Source organism: Lynx canadensis, chromosome A2 (genome assembly GCF_007474595.2).
Source record: "Lynx canadensis isolate LIC74 chromosome A2, mLynCan4.pri.v2, whole genome shotgun sequence".
Classification (NCBI taxonomy): domain Eukaryota; kingdom Metazoa; phylum Chordata; class Mammalia; order Carnivora; family Felidae; genus Lynx; species Lynx canadensis.
Window position 1 is genome coordinate 19,872,381 of NC_044304.2, and position 19,230 is coordinate 19,891,610.

The window sequence follows — 19,230 nt, forward strand, 5'->3', positions numbered from 1 at the left end:
TTGAGAGAATTCCTCTGAATTTATTTGAGGAGCATGCTTATATTTCCAAAACAGAGTCTTCAGGAAACACTCTCCCTAAATATCAGAGACCGTTTCTTCTTCAGCATAGACTGGAACATCATTGGCAGTCACCGAACATTTGCTTTGAGGGATGCATAAATTACCACCCATAGAGATGTGTATGAATGTGTGAATTAGAATTTTCATAAAATCAAGTGATATTAAAATTAAGACACTAGTAGACTTGTCACAGATTCAAATTATGGAATTCATTTGTAGCAACTTGCTCAATAATGTGAAGTTATGAAATTAATGTAGCTTCATATACTATTCATGCATAGCTTATCATAAAGACAACTAAATGCAGAGAAGCTCTCTTATAATGTTGCTTATTAAACAGTAAGAATTTAACACCATCTCTTTTTTTCTTTTGAAAGAATTGGAGTTTTCTCACCCATATTTAAGGGAAAAACTGATATTTTGCTCTCTTATAGAAGATGTTTGTAAAACCTCAAGAATAAATTTTACTCTTTTGGCCACAGTTCCTTTCATACCTTTGGGAAATCTGTAGCTCTGGTTGGCAAATAGATTTGATCAGCATTTATCAAACTTTGTTTGTACAGATTCCCTTGCCTTACACAAAAGCAGCTTGTGGGGTCAAATGTCACCTGTCCCACTTGGTATTTAAAACATATAACATTTTAAGCCTCTGTGAAGTCCTAGAGGATAGACACCTGTTTAACTGTATTTAATTCAGAATTTCCCGCTTTTTTGACCACTTCAGGAAACATTGGATAGATATTTGCCTTCAGATACTTTGAATGTTAATAGAAAGCATCATTTGGAAATCTTGCCATTCACAACTATGTGGATGGAACTAGAGGGTATTAGGCTAAGTGAAATTAGTCAGAGAAAGACAAATATCATATGACTTCACTCATTTGAGGACTTAAAGATACAAAGCAGATGAACATAAGGGAAGAGAAGCAAAAATATAAAAACAGGGAGGGGACAAAGACATAAGAGACTCTTAAATATGGAGAACAAACAGAGGGTTACTGGAGGGGTTGTGGGGGGTGGGGGTTGGGGGGCTAAATGGGTAAGGGGCATTAAGGAATCTACTCCTGAAATCATTGTTGCACTGTATGCTAACTAACTTTGATGTAAATTTAAAAAGTAAATTAAATAAAAAATTTTTTAAAAAGAAAGCATCATTTGTTTATCATACCCAAGAAGCTAGCAAAACAGGAAACAATTAGATGTATTCCCAAAGCTCCATGAAATGAAAAAACAGTTCTTTTTTTCACAAATTGTGAAGAAGGCTAGGTGAAACCAGAAGCATGAAAGGCTCTAGGAAATTTGAAGGTCATGTGGGCACTATAAGAATTTGGGCCTCCTCTCACTGTTGAGGAGAAAGATAAGTTCTTGGATTCTGATAGGACCAGCAACCTGCCACTCAGGAATTTGTTTTATATACCCTTTTATCTTTGGACCAGAGCTTGATGTAGCCTCTCCAAACGACACACCTCTCTGTGGGTATCTAGCAGCTCCAAACAGCAACCTCCCTGATAGACGTCTGCCCTTGAGAGATTCACAGAGATTGGTAGTGTGAGAGTATAGCCGTTGCAGGTGTTCCTTCAAAGATGCAGAAGTAATGATACGTTCTCTTGAAAAGACATAAACTTCCTAAAAATACATTTATACTCCTGTATCAAGTTAAGAGCTAACTGGGTGGTTGTTAAATGCATTATACACATGTTGGGATAGATCAACTACAATAACAGAAAAATGTTACTTTGATGTGCTTGTTTCCTGTTTCTCTGATAAGCTTCAACTTTCCGTTACTAAAACTACAAACTTATTTGTATCTACACCTATTGTTTCCTCCTGTGTTCTTTCCTTGATTCTCTCAGTTCTTCTAGGACGTGGGAACCTTTTTTTCCTTTGCCAATTATTTTCTGTCTTTCCTCTGTCTTCAGTATCTCATCTTCTTCTAACATTGTCCTAATATAAGTTACCTTGGGTGCCTGGGTGGCTCAGTCTTGGTTAAGCATCTGACTTTAGCTCAGGTCATGATCTCACAGCTCATGAGTTTGAGCCCTGTGTCGGGCTCTGTGCTAACAGCTCAGTACCTGGAGCCTGCTTCGGATTCTGTGTCTCCCTCTCTCTCTCTACCCCACCCCTGCTTGTGCTCTGACTCCCTCTCCTTCAAAATAAATAAACATTAAAAAACAATTTTAGGGGCGCCTGGGTGGCGCAGTCGGTTAAGCGTCCGACTTCAGCCAGGTCACGATCTCGCGGTCCGGGAGTTCGAGCCCCGCGTCGGGCTCTGGGCTGATGGCTCAGAGCCTGGAGCCTGTTTCCGATTCTGTGTCTCCCTCTCTCTGCCCCTCCCCCGTTCATGCTCTGTCTCTCTCTGTCCCAAAAATAAATAAACGTTGAAAAAGAAATTAAAAAAAAAAAAAAAACAATTTTAAAAAAAAGAAGTAAGTGTCCTTTGGTGCATCCCATCTTTTTTTGAAGTCAGGTTGTTGAACTGCAATTTGCATGTAGTAAAATTCACTCTTTTTAATACATCCTTTGATGAGTTTTGACAAATTTATAGTTGTGAAACCACCACCATATTCAAGAAGTAGAACCTTTCATCACCCCAGAAATTTCCCTCATGCACCTTTGCAGTCAATCCCTGCCCTCCTTCCTCAACCCTGGCAACTCCTGATCTGGTTTCCATCCTTACAGTTTTGCCTATTCTAGATTATAAGTGAAGATATACAGTATATGGTCTTTTGTGATTGATTGGCTTCTTTCACTTAGCATACATTTTTGAGATTCATCCATATTATTATATATCTCAGTAGTTCTTATTGTGAAGTAATATATATTTTATTAACATAAAATTATATATTTTATTAATAAATAAAAATATTTATGTATTTTATATAATATATATATAATCCACCATTGTGTGGATATTCCATTATGTGGATTGTCCAATCATTTCCTTTTGGACATTTGTGTTCTTTACAGTTTCTATTAGGAATAAAGCTGCTACAGATATTCACTTTTGGTCTTTGTGTGGACATAAGTTTTCATTTCTGCTGAGTAAATACCTAAAAGTAGAATTGTTGGGTCATGTAATATGTTTAACTTTATAAGAAACTCTCAGACTATTTTCTAAAGTGGCTGTACCATTTTGTATTTCCCTCAACAGTTTATGAGAGGTCTAGTTGCTCTTCATTCTCACCAGTCCTTGGTATATCTAATCTTTAGTTTTAGCCATTCTAATAGGTGTATAGTGGTACCTCACTGTGCTTTTAATGTTCGTTTCTCTAATGATTAATGTTTTCTTAAGCTTATTTGCTATCCCTGTATGTTCTTTGGTGAAGATCTGTTTAAATATTTTGTTCATTTTTAAATTGAGTTATTACTTATAAAGAACTCGCAGAACTCAATAGTGTGTTCTCCATACAGTCCTTTCTTAGATGAGTGTTTGTAAATATTTTCTCTCAGTCTATAGCTTGTCTTTTCACTTTCTTAAGAGTATCTTTCTAAGAGAAGATGGTTTTAATTTTGATAAGTACAGTTTATCATTTTGTTGTGATTCATGATATTTTCTTAATAATCTGAGATCACAAATATTTTTCTTTAATGCTAAATATAGAAATAATAAATGTGAGTAAAATATAAAAATGTACTTGTCTTCATTTTTTTCCTGTGTTTTCTTCTTACAGTTTTATAGTTTTAGCTCCTATATTTAGGTCTATGATCCATTCAAGTTAATTGCCTTGTAGGCAAGGATCACGGTTTAGTTTTTTTCATATAGATTGTTAAGCATGATTTGTTGAAATTACTATGCTCCTTTGATGAATTTTGGTGCCTTTATTGATAATTGTGTGTGTGTGTGTGTGTGAGTGTGTGTACACATGTTAATAAAGACCTCCCTCAACCCAACATGCCCATTCAGCTATAAATTCATCACTTCCACCTTTTCATAGTTTTTCACTGAAGAGTAGTCTAGACTCACTGTTTCTGCCTTCTCACTTCTTACTTGTCACACTGGGTTCTTTCTCTACCATTCCACTAAAACAGTTATTGCAAGAATCACACTAGTCTCTTTTCTGAACTGTCAGGGACACTCTTGTGCTTCTCTCATTTGATTCTCAATGGCCTTTGACCTCAATGATCCCTCCCTCCTCTTTTGGACATTTTCTTCCCTTGACTGACATAACATCCCACCATCCTCCTTATTTTTGTTGTTTTTCTGTTTGTCCCCATTGTCTACTTTGCTAGCTGTATTTCTCTTGCCTACTTCCTAAATATCAATGTCCCTCAGGATTCCAACCAAAGCCGTTTTTTTTCTTCTCCTTCTGTGTACATCTTCTCCTTATTCCCATCCAATCCCCTGGCTGAAAAAAATCTCAAGTTTACATCTGGCCCAAATAATTTCTCAGCTTCATTTATGCATATTTAATTGTCTACCAGGACCACAAGCTCTATGAAAAAAAGTACCTTGTATGTATCTTGTTCCCATTTGTATTCCCATGTTTAGCACACAGAATTTAACAACTATTTGTTGACTAAATGAACAGATGAATACATGAACAAAGTAAGCAACCTATGAAGTTGATATTAATTCTAGTACAATATTTTAATATTTACCTTTTTACTGATACCCCGTGTATGTAGTGAGTACATGACTGTGGGCACAGGAGAAATAAATTACTTTTAGAATCACATACTTAGTCTTTGCCATGGCTCAGTTTTCCTGTTGCAGTTGGTGGGGAGCCTTGGGATGAAGAGGTGGGAAACTGAGCCTGGGCAGGAGCAGGCTACAGTGAGAGAGTGAAGAGACACCTCTCCAGATGTCACAAACACTCTGTCTCAGGTTTTTTAATCCAGTAATTTCCTTCAGGAATTAAGGAATAACTGTGTTGTTTGGGGAATAAAATATTTTAATGACCCCATTAAATGCTGATGGTAACTTTAGTTATAATACATTATTTCTCTTTGACTTTTTGCCCAAATTTTTGTAAGTCCCTATAACATTTTTTAGTACTAAAATTATTCTTAAGAGTTTTATAGGAAGACGTAAACTGGGTAATGTAGGTTCTTTTGGCTCTAGTATGATGAACATTTTTATGATCCATGGTTCAATCAGAGAATGTGTATGTTTGTTATGGGCTTAGCATTATGACTGGAGCTTTGGGTGTATTTGGAAAAAAATACTAGATACTATCTTCATTTTGCCCCTCAGGGAGCACACACCTTTAGGGAGAGAAGAGCCACAACCAGCAAATAAACAACAGCTGTTAGGTAGTTTATAGTGTCCAGTGCATGCTGCTTGGCAAGAAAAATAGTGTCCTGCCATTAGACATGTACTTTTGGCCTTGCCTGTCACTATGAGCTGTTCTGAAAGTGTTTAGGGTTTCTCTATAAATGCCCTTTTTATTTGTTTTGGAGCATGTGGTCCCTTACATTTCTCTGTCTCTCTCTCCTACATTTCAGTGAGCGGTTTCTGGTGAGACTGAACAAGAATGGTGGGCCAAGGAACCCAGAGAAGATAGAACGAATGTGTGCCCTTTTTACAGTATGTGCAAATTCTCTTTCCCTTCACTGCTGTTGACTCTAGCCAGGGGCCTCCTGTGTGGATATTGTCACCCTGGAAACAAGCATTTATTCTTCTCCACACACTGGGGAGAATAGGACTTGATTTATGTTTCTATCAGGTTTTAATGAAATATTTAAAGAAAACTGAAATCAGCCACAATTTTTAATTGAACTTTTTGTTAAAGAAATATAATCAAATACATTTTACTAGTGTAGATTTTATAAGCTATTTAATAGAATAGACAAAACCTGAGAGAAGTCTTTCTTACTTTTCTTATTTAAGGCCACTGGGAATTTCTCTGATGTAGAAGTATAGTTTCTCTAAAGGCATCCACCAGATTTATAGCTTTGCAGTTTTTTAGTGAGTGCAGAGTGCATAGAAAGAGAGACAAACTAAGTAGTTCATCTCTCTCACATACCAAATGGAGGGTCTTTTCCTGCTATTATCTATACTTTCATTTTTTCCAAATAACCATGCTGTCATTGATGGTCTCTAAGACCATAGGCATCAGCTCAGAGAAGTCTTATTAATCTGCTTATGGAAAGTGCTCAGTCTCACAATACCACGTTGCCTTATGAATTCTTCAGGTTGATTCTGATTTACTAAATGTTTTTTATTTAGTTAAAAAACTAAGTGTTCAGCTTTGTTTATTTCAGTTAATTTATTTGCTAAAGGAAAAAACAAGACTATGTTACAATTTTAAACCAGTTTTGACTCTCACGGATTCTTTAATCTGCTTCCGTGATACTGAGATACATTAAGACCCATTAATGAAAGGAGGTGTGATAGTCTCACAGTGCCATTGCCCTTATGTGTGGTGCATGGTTGATAGGTGACAGTCAGGTAGCTCAGAGCTTACATTGTGCCTCTTAGACACAAGTGGGACTTATCTAAGGATCCGATATGTGACTTTCTCTGAAAGATAAAATTGGATTTGTTTACCTGACTTTTTTGTTCATTTACCACAACTTTATCTTTCAAAATCTCAATGTTACTGCAGAATCAGAAGCCACTTTCACGGGGATAGCTTCTAGTGAAAATGCTCCAGATATACAGAAAGATTTATAAGACTAGTAAAGATAAAGTGATTTTTTTAATCCATCTTTGAATCTCCTAAACCTTAGGAGATAATACGGGAAGAAAGCAGGTAAAGCAGACCTATGAAGGCAGTTAAGAGAGGTGCAGTGGTTTAGTCTGGGAAAATCAACACTGTTTCTTCAGTAGGAAAGAACAAGGCAAAAAGTACAAGTTGCAGTTCCTTGGATTTAGGTTAGAATATTGGGGGAGAGCTTCTGAAGTGAGAGTGTCTAAACACTGAGATAATCCTCTGGGGCCATTTTTCTGAAACAATTAGTAAGAAATGAGACACGCATCTGTCTACAATGCCTCCGTGACTATAGGAGGTCTTTCTGGATCCTGGCTCTCTGATATTATTTGGTTAAAGCAGCAAAAGAAATCATTGATTCCTTGTTCTTTGGCATCAGAGCTTTGTGCATGTGCTATCCTTGAATATCATGAGTGCAGTCCTTGTCTCTTGAAAAATGAACTTAATTATGATGATGTTTCAATGTAATTACAGTAAATCAAAAATTTCATTTCGCAGCATTTTAATTATCTATATTGGCCCAGAGGCCTAAGCTGTACTCTGACTTTATAAATCAAAGATGCACATAACATTCATGATGTGCTCTTATTCTGCCACAATGGGAAGACACAAGGCTGCTAAAAATACCACTTCTATACTTCCCTTTGCACTATAGCCCTGGATTTTTTTAAGATCCCAAGAAGTGATTTGAGAAATTTTTACAAAGCACATGAAATTTTTGAACAAGATCATCTTAGCCAGAATTTTCATGTTTAACTTTAAGTTATATGAAGTAATAATTTTGGTGGAACCTATTTTCTCACTTAAGACTTGAGTTCCTCCATGCATAGGGGCACTTGTACCCCAATGTTCATAGCAGCACTCTCAACAATAGCCAAATTATGGAAAGAGCCTAAATGTCCATCAACTGATGAATGGATAAAGAAATTGTGGTTTATATACACAATGGAATACTATGTGGCAATGAGAAAAAATGAAATATGGCCCTTTGTAGCAACGTGGATGGAACTGGAGAGTGTGATGCTAAGTGAAATAAGCCATACAGAGAAAGACAGATACCATATGGTTTCACTCTTACGTGGATCCTGAGAAACTTAACAGGAACCCATGGGGGAGGGGAAGGAAAAAAAAAAAAAAGAGGTTAGAGTGGGAGAGAGCCAAAGCATAAGAGACTGTTAAAAACTGAGAACAAACTGAGGGTTGATGGGGGGTGGGAGGGAGGGGAGGGTGGGTGATGGGTATTGAGGAGGGCACCTTTTGGGATGAGCACTGGGTGTTGTATGGAAACCAATTTGTCAATAAATTTCATAAAAAAAAAAAAAAAAAGACTTGAGTTCCTCCAGTGAGCTAAAGGAGTTTTAAAGATTGGCATATGTGCTACAAAGTTTGAGAGTAAATGCACAAAAATGCAGCCAAAGCTGTGGTCGATGCCAGCCTGTTAGCTTACCTCAACATCAAGAAGAGAGAACCATACAAACTGCAGTTTTGCAGGATTACATAAGCAGACTTCAGAGCCACATTACAGACCAGCACATTACTCATGGTTCAACCCTGTTCTCTGTAAAACCTGTAGTTTTTTTTCTGACCTTGTTAGATTTCAGAGCTTCCTGTCCGGGAAGAATTTTATCAAGAAGGAGGTGTTTCATATTTATGTGAATGTCTAATACTGTGAGGATTTTGCTAACTTTCATGATAAACAGTGGCTATGAGTGTATGAGTGTGTGAGAACATGTCTGTGAATTTACTCATTATTCAATACCCAGTGATTCACACAAAGTGCCTGGCAAATACTAGGGCCTCCATAATGATTTGTTACATAAGTAAATGAATATGTTCATTTTTTATTATATTTGAGTGACCAAGTCAGAAAATGAACTTGTGCTGTTTTCCCTGCTTTCATTGGCATTAGATTTTCTACATTTATTTATACTCTTCTGCTTCTTCTGTAGCATAAGTATGAATAAATTGGCTTTGTTTTATATTTGTAAATCCCATTATCTCTACAGAAAAAGGGCAGTTCAGGCACAGGAAAGTGAGTTGACTTTTCCATGTTTCAAATGGAACATCATTAACTGAGTCTAAGATGCTGAACCCCGAGTAGGATTGGAGTGTATATGCTCCAATGAGTAAATCTAAATTCTTATTCTGCTCACCAGATGAATGGTGGGAATCTCTCCTCCCATCTTGGTTTTACAGGACTTGTAAGTATTTTAACCTGGATAGTCATACTTGGTACTTAGTCTTAACGACTGTATGTTTACTAACTCTGTGTTAACTGTGTTTAACCATACACTTATGTTTAATGTGATAGCTTTCACATTGAAATTTGACATTGAAATTATGTGGGACTGACAATACTTTTACTTAAAATGGTTTTTTTTGTACTGAATATTACCATTACGTATTTATTCACTTCAAATAAATACCACACAGAGTTCTGGGTACCATGTACAACATGGTCAGAAAGGGCCCCTACTTGGAACTACTTGGACAATACCATAAACTGTATTTAAGTTTTCTTTCTTCCACATACTAAGAGCCAAGAGAGAGGCCCTGTGCTCATGTGTACAGCTGATCTGATTATTGTTTGATCATCTTTGGTAACTGGCTTGAATTCTGAGATGTAAGGATTAGTAATTAAACTGGTTATTTGATAGTTTGGATTAACACAGTCCAAGCTATGTAGAAGGAACCATTTCATTTTGAAATGTGTCAAACATTTCTATATCTTTCAGTAAATAGATATATTTCAGTCCCCCCAAAAAAACACATATAAGTGGTAATCTGTTTTTTAATTTTTATTTGTTATTTAGTAGCCATTTTTAATGTGTCAAAATACAGTGATATTTTGAGGATGTCGTTTTTTTTGTTTTTTTTTTTTAATTTTTTTTTCAACGTTTTTATTTATTTTTGGGACAGAGAGAGACAGAGCATGAACGGGGGAGGGGCAGAGAGAGAGGGAGACACAGAATCCGAAACAGGCTCCAGGCTCCGAGCCATCAGCCCAGAGCCTGACGCGGGGCTCGAACTCACGGACCGCGAGATCGTGACCTGGCTGAAGTCGGACGCTTAACCGACTGCGCCACCCAGGCGCCCCGAGGATGTCGTTTTAAATTACATTTCTAAATTAAAGAAATTGGTGAAATGGAACCTGAACCATACTTTTTCAATATCAAAAGACATCTTTCATGTAAAAATATTTCTTAGTGTTTCCAGAGATACCAACTCATGTTAAATTATTTTGTAATCTATTTCATTACAAGCACGTTTCATTATTCCGTCAAGAATTTGGTGAAACATCATAACCATCTAGAATCTAAAAGTTTCAATTTCACCCTTGCACATTACTTTTTAATGTCTCCTTTCCTTTGGTATGTTTTGGCCCACTCCATAGGGTAGAGCTGGGACTGCGGGGAGGCAAGCAAAGCCCAGGACCCTGAGAGTGAGACCTCCTTATTAAACTTTGCACCTTAGGTGCCTTGCTTGCCTCACCCTGGTCCTAACCCTGCAACAAGGTATAAAAATAAAGCAAACATGGAGACTCTGGATCTCAAAGCTCATTCGAAATTATAACTGTCACTTGATTGTCCCTTTCCTGGATTTACTAAAAAGAAAAAAGCAAAGGGGACCAATCAGAAGATGAAAGATAGGAAGGAAAGGAAACGAAGGGACCTTTTCTTTAGAAGCAAAAGGGAAATCTTGGAAACCTGTCCCATTAAGGACAGAGGTTATTCCATCAATCATTATGAATTCACAACAGTATCTCAGAGTGAGCAGTGGTTGTTGACCTGGTTAAAAGTCTGAAACAGAGTATATATTAAAGAGTGTGTTATTACTTTAAGTACAATTGAAGTATAAATACATAATCATGATTTTTATAATGATAATTTTTATTTCAAAATGTGTTCTTAGCATAAATAACTTAATATATAAAATCATTTTCATAACTCTAATTTTATAAGTTCCTGACTGGATCAGATTTGTTTACTTATAGGAAGCCCTTAGAATTTTCCAGATAAGATTATTTTCAGCATTATACTTCAGTATGGATGATGCATATCTCAAGTTAGAAATGGACATCCAATTATTGAGGTTTCATTAAGGCTAAATTAGTCTCTTCGCAAGGGAACATATCTACTGTATAATAATCATTGTGGACAACAGAACAAACATAAAATTAGTAAAGAATAAACTTAGAATTTTAGTCATTAATAAGCTGATTGGTGTTTTCCCATTTTTTTCCTGCATTGAACGCTCCTTTTGTTATATTTTCATGTGATATTAGAATAAACGTGGATAAGGCAATATCAAGATGATTTGTAATGTGAAAACTCTTGTAGATAGATATTTGTTGGGTGTTCTCAATAAAAGCTGGAAAAATATTATCAATAAGATAAACTCCCAGAGGCATATAAGATATTCAAACTTTCACTGCAGGAATCTTATAAACACTAAACCTCTATGTGCTTTAGTCCCCCTCCCCATCTATAACATCTGCTAAAAGCAACAAAGGCAAATGATTATGAGGTTCAAAATGAATTTTTATTATTTTCTGTGTATTTATTACCTTAATTTACTTGCTTTCTTTTCTTTCTTTAGGATCTGAGCAGCAAAGATATGAAGAGAGATTTATATATAGTTGCGCATGTGATACGAATAGGTACTGTCGACCTTATCCGTTCACATGACTAAGACCAGTCCACCTTGGGATAAGTATCTACTATGTTTGAGCTCTATCATCTCCCTAGCTCTTACCTACAATGTCAGGTCTCAGGATGAGCATCTAGCTTGTATTGGAACTCTACCTTAGGCTCAGCTGCTCTGGTAGCTATGAATTTGACATAAATGAAAGTATTTTTTTCACTTAAAATCTTCTGCTCCCTACTTGGTTTTGGACCCAAGCTCTTTATTTCAAGGGGTCATTTTTCATATTCTTTCTATCACAATGCCCTGCCTTTGTACCAGCTTTCCATTTCAGAGATCTTACAGCGGGTTACAGGCTTGCCAACTTAACTGGTGGTGAATGGCCTTTGTTGGATTTTGTATCCAAAAGTATGTATCTGTGCTATTTTCCAGTAAATTACTGTCCTTGCTGCGGTAGGTGTATAGTATATCACTTTTACCACACCCAAGATGAAAACAGTGATTTTTGCTACTGTTCCGTGGTTGATTTGCTCAGCTTTATTTCAGGCGTATGACATAATTTGGAGGGTATGACTAACCAAGTCTTCCTTGATAGGTTTGGGTTCTGGCATATCTTGTACATTTTTGTCAAAGAATATTTTTTAATCCTTTGCCAACAAAACACCTATTTTGCTATACTTTTGGGTTCTGTTTTGCTGTACTTCATAAGCATTTGCTGAGGTTCCAGTTTGGTTTTTGCAAGTCCTCTTGCCACTATAGGCACAGCCTTGGTAGGCAGGAGAGGCAAGCTCCCATTCACTTTCTGAGACTACTTTGGCTCCAGCAGTGGTTCAGGAGCAGCTGGAAGAATAACATATGGTTGTTTGGTTGGAAGAATAACATGTTGTTACTATCTTTGCATACATAGTTTTTACCTGGCAGCTAAAACATTAAACTTTGTATCCTTAATATGCCTAAGAAGTTTAAGTCTGTTAACACACTGGTTTTTCTAAGAAATTTGTAAAACCACTGTTTCATTCTAATATTATTAATAAATGGACTGTTGGTATTAAGGTAGATAATAAGTATGATCGATTGAATGTGGTGCAAGGGAAGAGCCCTGGCCAAAGGCCTGTTTGGCATTCCTCCACATACAGATTCTGCATCCTCGGATGGCTCCCTTCAATCCTAAATTAGTCTTCCGATTTAGTGTATCTCTAAGCTAGCACCTATATTTCTGGCATCCTTGGATGACAATCAGGCGATACTGGAAAGGAGCATGGAGTTCTCAGTGTGACTGGTGTTTCCTGCTGTGCTCCAGGCCGGATGCTCCTGAATGACTCAAAGAAAGGCCCTGCTCACCTGCACTACCGGCGACCATATGGCTGTGCAGTCCTAAGCATCCTGGATGTTCTACAGTCGCTCACAGAATTAAAGGAAGAAAAGGACTTTGTTCTTAAGGTTTACACGTAAGTAATAGACATCAAAAATATTAATGATTTGCAACATAAGGCATTCCAGCACTACCCTTGAGAGCAGCAGCGTTCAAGCTTTGTGGGACACAAAACCACCAGAGTATGTAGGATAGGGAGTTTTTTGAAAATGCAGAGATTTTGATCTAAGGTTTGGGGTGGGGCTCAGGAAGCTATATTCTTAGAAAGTTTCCCACGTGATCCTAAAGCAGCTAAATTTGGAAAATTCTATCCTAAGCTAGAAGTCTGGCAGTATAATCTTCTAAACTGCCTCTTCTATTTAGGATTAACCAACATTATTACATATTTATAGAAAAGCTAATAATGCAATTTCTTACGTGTTTTGGATGTAAGGGTCATCTTTGTCTAATACTTGCCCCCTAGCTATTGTAACTGAGGTAGGTACCAATGCAGATTGCTTCAAAGAATGATCACGAGTCAAATTGCCTGTCTTTAAAGAAAAACAAGTTTTTCTGAGGAGCTGTGGCTTCACTCTTCACATCTGGGACCACAGATCCATAAGTCACACCCAGTTAGCCCTGGCATTATTTTTAGTGTTCAACAGCCAATGAATCTGCCTTATAGAAGCAGTGCATCCTCCTCCTGATTCTTGTTAAGCAATAGAAAAAAACAAATGAAGAAAAGAAACATGGAATTGAGGCATATCATCAGTCTTTTCAGGTAGAGACTTAGGAATGAATAGTAGTGCTGAAAACATGATCAGTGGAGAGTTTAGTGAGTTTTCAAAGCAAGTGTATTTCTAACTATGAGAATTAAAAAAAAAACAAAAAAAACAATTATCTGTCCTCTATGGTTTTAACCCAATACTGTTTTCCCAAATAAAATCTAATACTGTCAATCACCATGTTAGTATATCTTCACCATAATATTGTATGGATATTTTTCTGTATTATCTGTTATGATTCAGGCATAAAATGAACTTACTTCACAATTACACTTAATTTGGGCCTTTATAAAATCAACCACACTTTTATTGACTTCAAAATAAAAGTACAGACCCCCTTATTACATATTTTGCCATAAGTACTATTCTGTTCAGAGTTCTGTACTTTATGGGATGAGGATCTTTCTTTGGAATAGTAACCTAAAAAGGAAATTTTGGTGGGTTTTCTCTTCCTTTCATGCATCAGTCACAGACTTGCTCCATATACCAAGTCTCTTCATCGATAGCTGGTGGGAACTGCTTCTTGAAACACCTTCCTCCCTTTGAAAAGGACTAAACAGGAATCCAAAATCATCATCATTATCTTTTACTCCACTCTATCCTCCCCAAGGGCAAGGAGTAGATAGCACTCCTGAATTGCATCTCTTTGCATGTATCAGCTGTTCCTTGCTTCAGTGCGAATTCTCATTGTGGAGAGGGACTTGCACAGCATCTCTCTTGAAATCATGCTGTCAGGCTTAATTGGCCTAATTGCTTCTAAAACAACAGAAGATGGTTACCAAAAAAGTTTTTTGAAGGATAATAGAGTCAAAATGTAGGATAATTTTTCCATTTGAAAATATTAAGACTGTCAGACAGACTTCCCAAATGCATGTTTGTGAAATTGATTTTGTGCACAGTATGGAATTCCTCTAGGGTTAGTGCTTTAAATCCACATCAACACAGTGAATCCAGCTCTCAGAAGAAGCAATGTTTTCCAATGAGTTTCATGAGACAGCTCTGTTAGATTAAATTGGAAACTTTAAGGGCTTACTAATTGCTATTGATAGTGTTTTAGCCTTTGTTAGGAAAGGATTTTGCAAGGATTAAAAAAAACCTTGCATAATTTCAATCAATGAATTGGCAAAGTATCTCATTAGTTGTTGACATTCTCATCATTTCTTTCATTATTCAGAGTCAGCCTCAACCAGCGAAGATTGAAGCTCCCATATGTTTCTTGGTATAACCATTGTTCTGGCTTTATAGATGTTGTTTAATGTCATGTGTGTGTGGTAAAGGCCTCACATCCTTTTAAGAAAATCTCAACAAGAAGACAAGACATGAAAACTAGGTTGCTTCCTAGTGTGCCAGAAGCCTTAAAAGTCACAAATGAATAACAACTATATGCAGTTCAGTCCGATATAGATGTCATATGTTTCCTCTTGGCCAGAGGGACTGGGGTCACAGGCAGGCACAGGGCATGTTGCACCTGGAGCCTAGGACACAAAAGGAGAAGAGTGCTAATAAGAAGCTAAAGCCAACACTGGGGTGAAGTCAGGGTGCCGTAAATGATGCATGTGACCAAATACATGATGCTTCTGAATGTGCAGTGACCAATTCAAATTCACAATGAGACAGTTCAAATAAACATTTTTAGGTCAACCTTAATGAAATAAAAAAAACAACTAGAATATTAAATCTATTATGTTATATTTTAAATCATATTTTATATTAAATGTGTAGTACCTATTACATACTCAATCACATGTTATATAAAATTGAGAAGTATTGCTTTTTCCCCACTCTCACGTGATATAAGAAAATTCTATTCAAATTCTTCATATGCAACCATGCCATCAGGTTTTTATCAACATTAGAGCCACTTTCTATGTTATCTGACATGGTTTTCCAAGGCACATTCCTTCACTTCAATCAGGTTGGTTTTGATTTATCACTCTTTGAATCCTTGATGATGCTTTCACCGAAAGTTCATCTTGAGACTCAATTACATTTTTGCTGAACATTTGGACACTTTATGTTTCTGTGTCTTCATTTGTCCTGTAAGCCCTTGTATGTGACCTTAATGATACCGCTATTTACTATGCTGCTTTTAAGGTGAGTTTTACAATAACGTCCAGGTCTTCAATTTGGAAGTCATACCCAAGAATTATTACTAAATCTGTGTAGTTTTGCTATTTAAAAAAAATGTTTTGGGGCGCCTGGGTGGCTCAGTCGGTTAAGCGTCCGACTTCAGCTCAGGTCACGATCTCACTGTCCGTGGGTTCGAGCCCCGCATCAGGCTCTGTGCTGACTGCTCAGAGCCTGGAGCCTGTTTCAGATTCTGTGTCTCCCTCTCTCTCTGACCCTCCCCCGTTCATGCTCTGTCCCTCTCTGTCTCAAAAATAAATAAATGTTAAAAAAATTTAAAAAAAAAAATGTTTTAACCAATTGTGTCAGATAAGCTTTATGAGCATCTAAAACTTGCATTGATTGAGATAATTTCAAGCTAATGTCACTTACCTTAAACAGTGCTCTGACATTCAAAATAAAGGGATTCAGAGAATGCCCCATAACATGAAAGGATTTGTGAGGATGGAAATGTAAGGTGGCAACCTCTTCTCTTTTGTGATGACTGGAAGGGACCCTCGTATTTGAGATAGACACAGACATTTCCTCTGAACACTGCCTTTGGTGTCTTTGTTTCATAGCCACTTTATCCACAAAACTGCAACAAGTTAAGAGTACTTGTTTAGGAGCCAATCTTAAATAGACACCCATTCGTTGATGGGTAAAGGGCCATTGGGCCATCCTTATTTTGGTACAGACCAAAAAAAAAAAAAAAGCTCAAGTCTTTATGTATAACAACACTAAATTAAAATAGTGCTTCTCACTTGCAAGTCACTTAAGGCAGTAGCTCATATTTCTCCCTCTCCTAACTCAGTTCTTCCCAATTTTCTGTGAATCATCTCCTTCCCAATTTTCCACAGATCATCATCTACCCAGGACTGTTACCTGCTGTGTCTGTTGTCAGTTTATGAGCATCTATACCAAATGTCTGCTCAGGCCATACAAAGAAGACCTAAATCCAGAAGGTCTGTGCCCATGGAACTGCTCTGTTTTGACTTGCAGTGCCTACTATCTCTAGCCTCAGAGTCCAGTGGATTTGTTTGTGTGTTAGTGCTGCTGCAAAACAGAACTCATTAAATATAAGTGAGAGTAAAGAAAGTCAGCTCAGGATTACTCACTCCTGTTCATGTAGAGGTGAGAAAGCTCATGACTCTAACATATACCTAAGTGTTGGCGCATTGAGGTCTCAAGTATTTTCTGCCACAGGCTTGAAAAACACACATGCATTCTCCCTTCCTTTTCTGTTCTCCAGCGAGCGTGACTTTGAAAGAATGATGGCTTTAAGAGTAGATCAACAGAGAACTTCCTTCATGTAACAACTTTGGTAGCTGATTTAAAAGTAGCCAGATGGGGGCGCATAGGTGATTCAGTCAGTTGAGCATCCAACTTCAGCTCAGGTCATGATCTCACGGGTTCATGAGTTTGAGCCCCAAATTGGGCTCTGTGCTGACAGCTCAAAGCCTGGAGCCTGCTTCGGATTCTGTGTCTCCCTCTGCCTCTGCCCCTTCCCTGCTCATGCTCTGTCTCTCTGTCTCTCATAAATAAATAAATATTAAAAAAATAAAATAATAAAAGTAGCTAGTGGTATGTATGATCCCATCTTGATTTTTTTTTTAAGATAATACTTTCATCTATTAGAAGGTTGGATAGATGAAGGGATTGGTAGATAGAAGCTGTTAGATTTACAGAAATCATCCTAATTCCCTGAACTTCAGTTTCCTCATCTACAAAATTGAAAAAAAAAAAAAAAAGAATAAGGTAATATAAGAGACAAAAAAATCCATATGAACTAGTGAATCAAACAGGAAAAACTAGTATATAGATGAGAGGAAATAAGGTATAACCAAGAAATGGGTATGCAGCCTGTCCTCTAAAAAGGAGTTTCCTTTATTATTTTTGCTAATGACTCTTGGTTATTGGCAAGTTCCACTTTTACATCTAAACTATAAATCCTATATAATTCCATGCATGATATCTTCATTACTCTATGGAGTCACATAAAATTCAACCTATTTTCAGTAGAAATGCCAGCATACATTTGCTTCATGCTCTGTACTCTTTCAGAGCCCTTCTAGATAATATAATCACACTGAAACTTCATACCAACCCTGTGCACTGAGTGGGGCTTCACTATCTTACAGAGGAAGAGATGGTCATCACCACAGTTGAGTAAGTGACTCAGTGAATTAATGGCATTTCTTCAAAGAACAAGAAATGGTTCTGATCATATTTTTTAAATAATGTTTTTAATGTTTATTTATTTATGAGACAGAGCATGAGCAGGGGAGCGACAGAGAGAGGGAGACACAGAATCCGAAGCAGGCTCCAGGCTTTGAGCTGTCAGCACAGAGCCTGATGTGGGACTTGAACTCATGAACCGTGAGATCATGACCTGAGCCAAAGTTGGATACTTAATCAACTGAGCCACCCAGGCACCCCTGAAGTGATCATATTTTGATTTAAAAATTAATCTTTCATTTAACATATAATAATTCAAAAAAAGCAACAATAACAAAAAATTCTAGGCATAGAAAGCATATCATAAGCTTTACTTGACATGTTATTTTTTAAAATTTACATCCAAATTAGTTAGCATATAGTGAAACAATGATTTCAGGAGTAGATTCCTTAATACCCCTTACCCATTTAGCCCATCTGCCCTCCCATAATCCCTCCAGCAACCCTCAGTTTGTTCTCCATATTTATGAGTCTCTTTTGTTTTGTCCCCCTCCTTGTTTTCATATTATTTTTGTTTCCCTTCTCTTATGTTCATCTGTTTTGTCTCTTAAAGTCCTCATATGAGTGAAGTCATATGATTTTTGTCTCTCTCTGACTAATTTCACTTAGCATAATACCTTCCAGTTCCATCCACGTAGTTGCAAATGGCAAGATTTCATTCTTTTTGATTGCTGAGTAATACCCCGTTGTATATATATACCACATCTTCTTTATCCATTCATCCATCGATGGACATTTGGGCTCTTTCCATACTTTGGCTATTGTTGATAGTGCTGCTATAAACATGGGGGTGCATGTGTCCCTTCGAAACAGCACTCATGTATCCCGTGGATAAATGCCTAGTAGTGCAATTGCTGGGTCATAGGGTAGTTCTATTTTTAGTTTTTTGAGGAACCTCCATACCGTTTTCCAGAGTGGCTGCACCAGCTTGCATTCCCACCAGCATTGCAAAAGAGATCCTCTTTCTCCACATCCTCGCCAACATCTGTTGTTGCCTGAGTTGTTAATGTTAGCCATTCTGACAGGTGTCAGGTAGTATCTCATTGTGGTTTTGATTTTTATTTCCCTGATGATGAGTGATGTTGAGCATTTTTTCATGTGTTGGTTGGCCATCTGGATGTCTTCTCTGAAGAAGTGTTTATTCACGTCTTGTGCACATTTCTTCACTGGATTATTTGTTTTTGGGTGTTGAGTTTGATAAGTTCTTTGTAGATTTTGGATACTGACCCTTTATCTGATATGTCCTTTGCAAATGTCTTTTCCCATTCTGTGGGTTGCCTTTTAGTTTTGCTGATTGTTTCCTTCGCTGTGCAGAAGCTTTTTATTTTGATGAGGTCCCAGTAGTTCGTTTTTGCTTGTTTCCCTTGCCTCCGGAGACGTGTTGAGTAAGAAA

General features: G+C 37.2%; 1 protein-coding gene across 6 annotated transcripts in view; it reads left to right on the forward strand.

Moving 5' to 3' along the window:
- DOCK3 (dedicator of cytokinesis 3) overlaps window positions 1-19,230 on the forward strand; it is a 597,238-nt gene that overhangs the window by 452,772 nt on the left and 125,236 nt on the right. For all 6 annotated transcript variants that reach the window (XM_030306883.1, XM_030306888.1, XM_030306884.1 and 3 more), the window contains exons 10-12: window positions 5,506-5,587; window positions 11,313-11,373; window positions 12,658-12,805. In XM_030306883.1, the coding sequence (XP_030162743.1) occupies window positions 5,506-5,587; window positions 11,313-11,373; window positions 12,658-12,805 (291 nt within the window). The remainder of the gene's footprint in view (window positions 1-5,505; window positions 5,588-11,312; window positions 11,374-12,657; window positions 12,806-19,230) is intronic.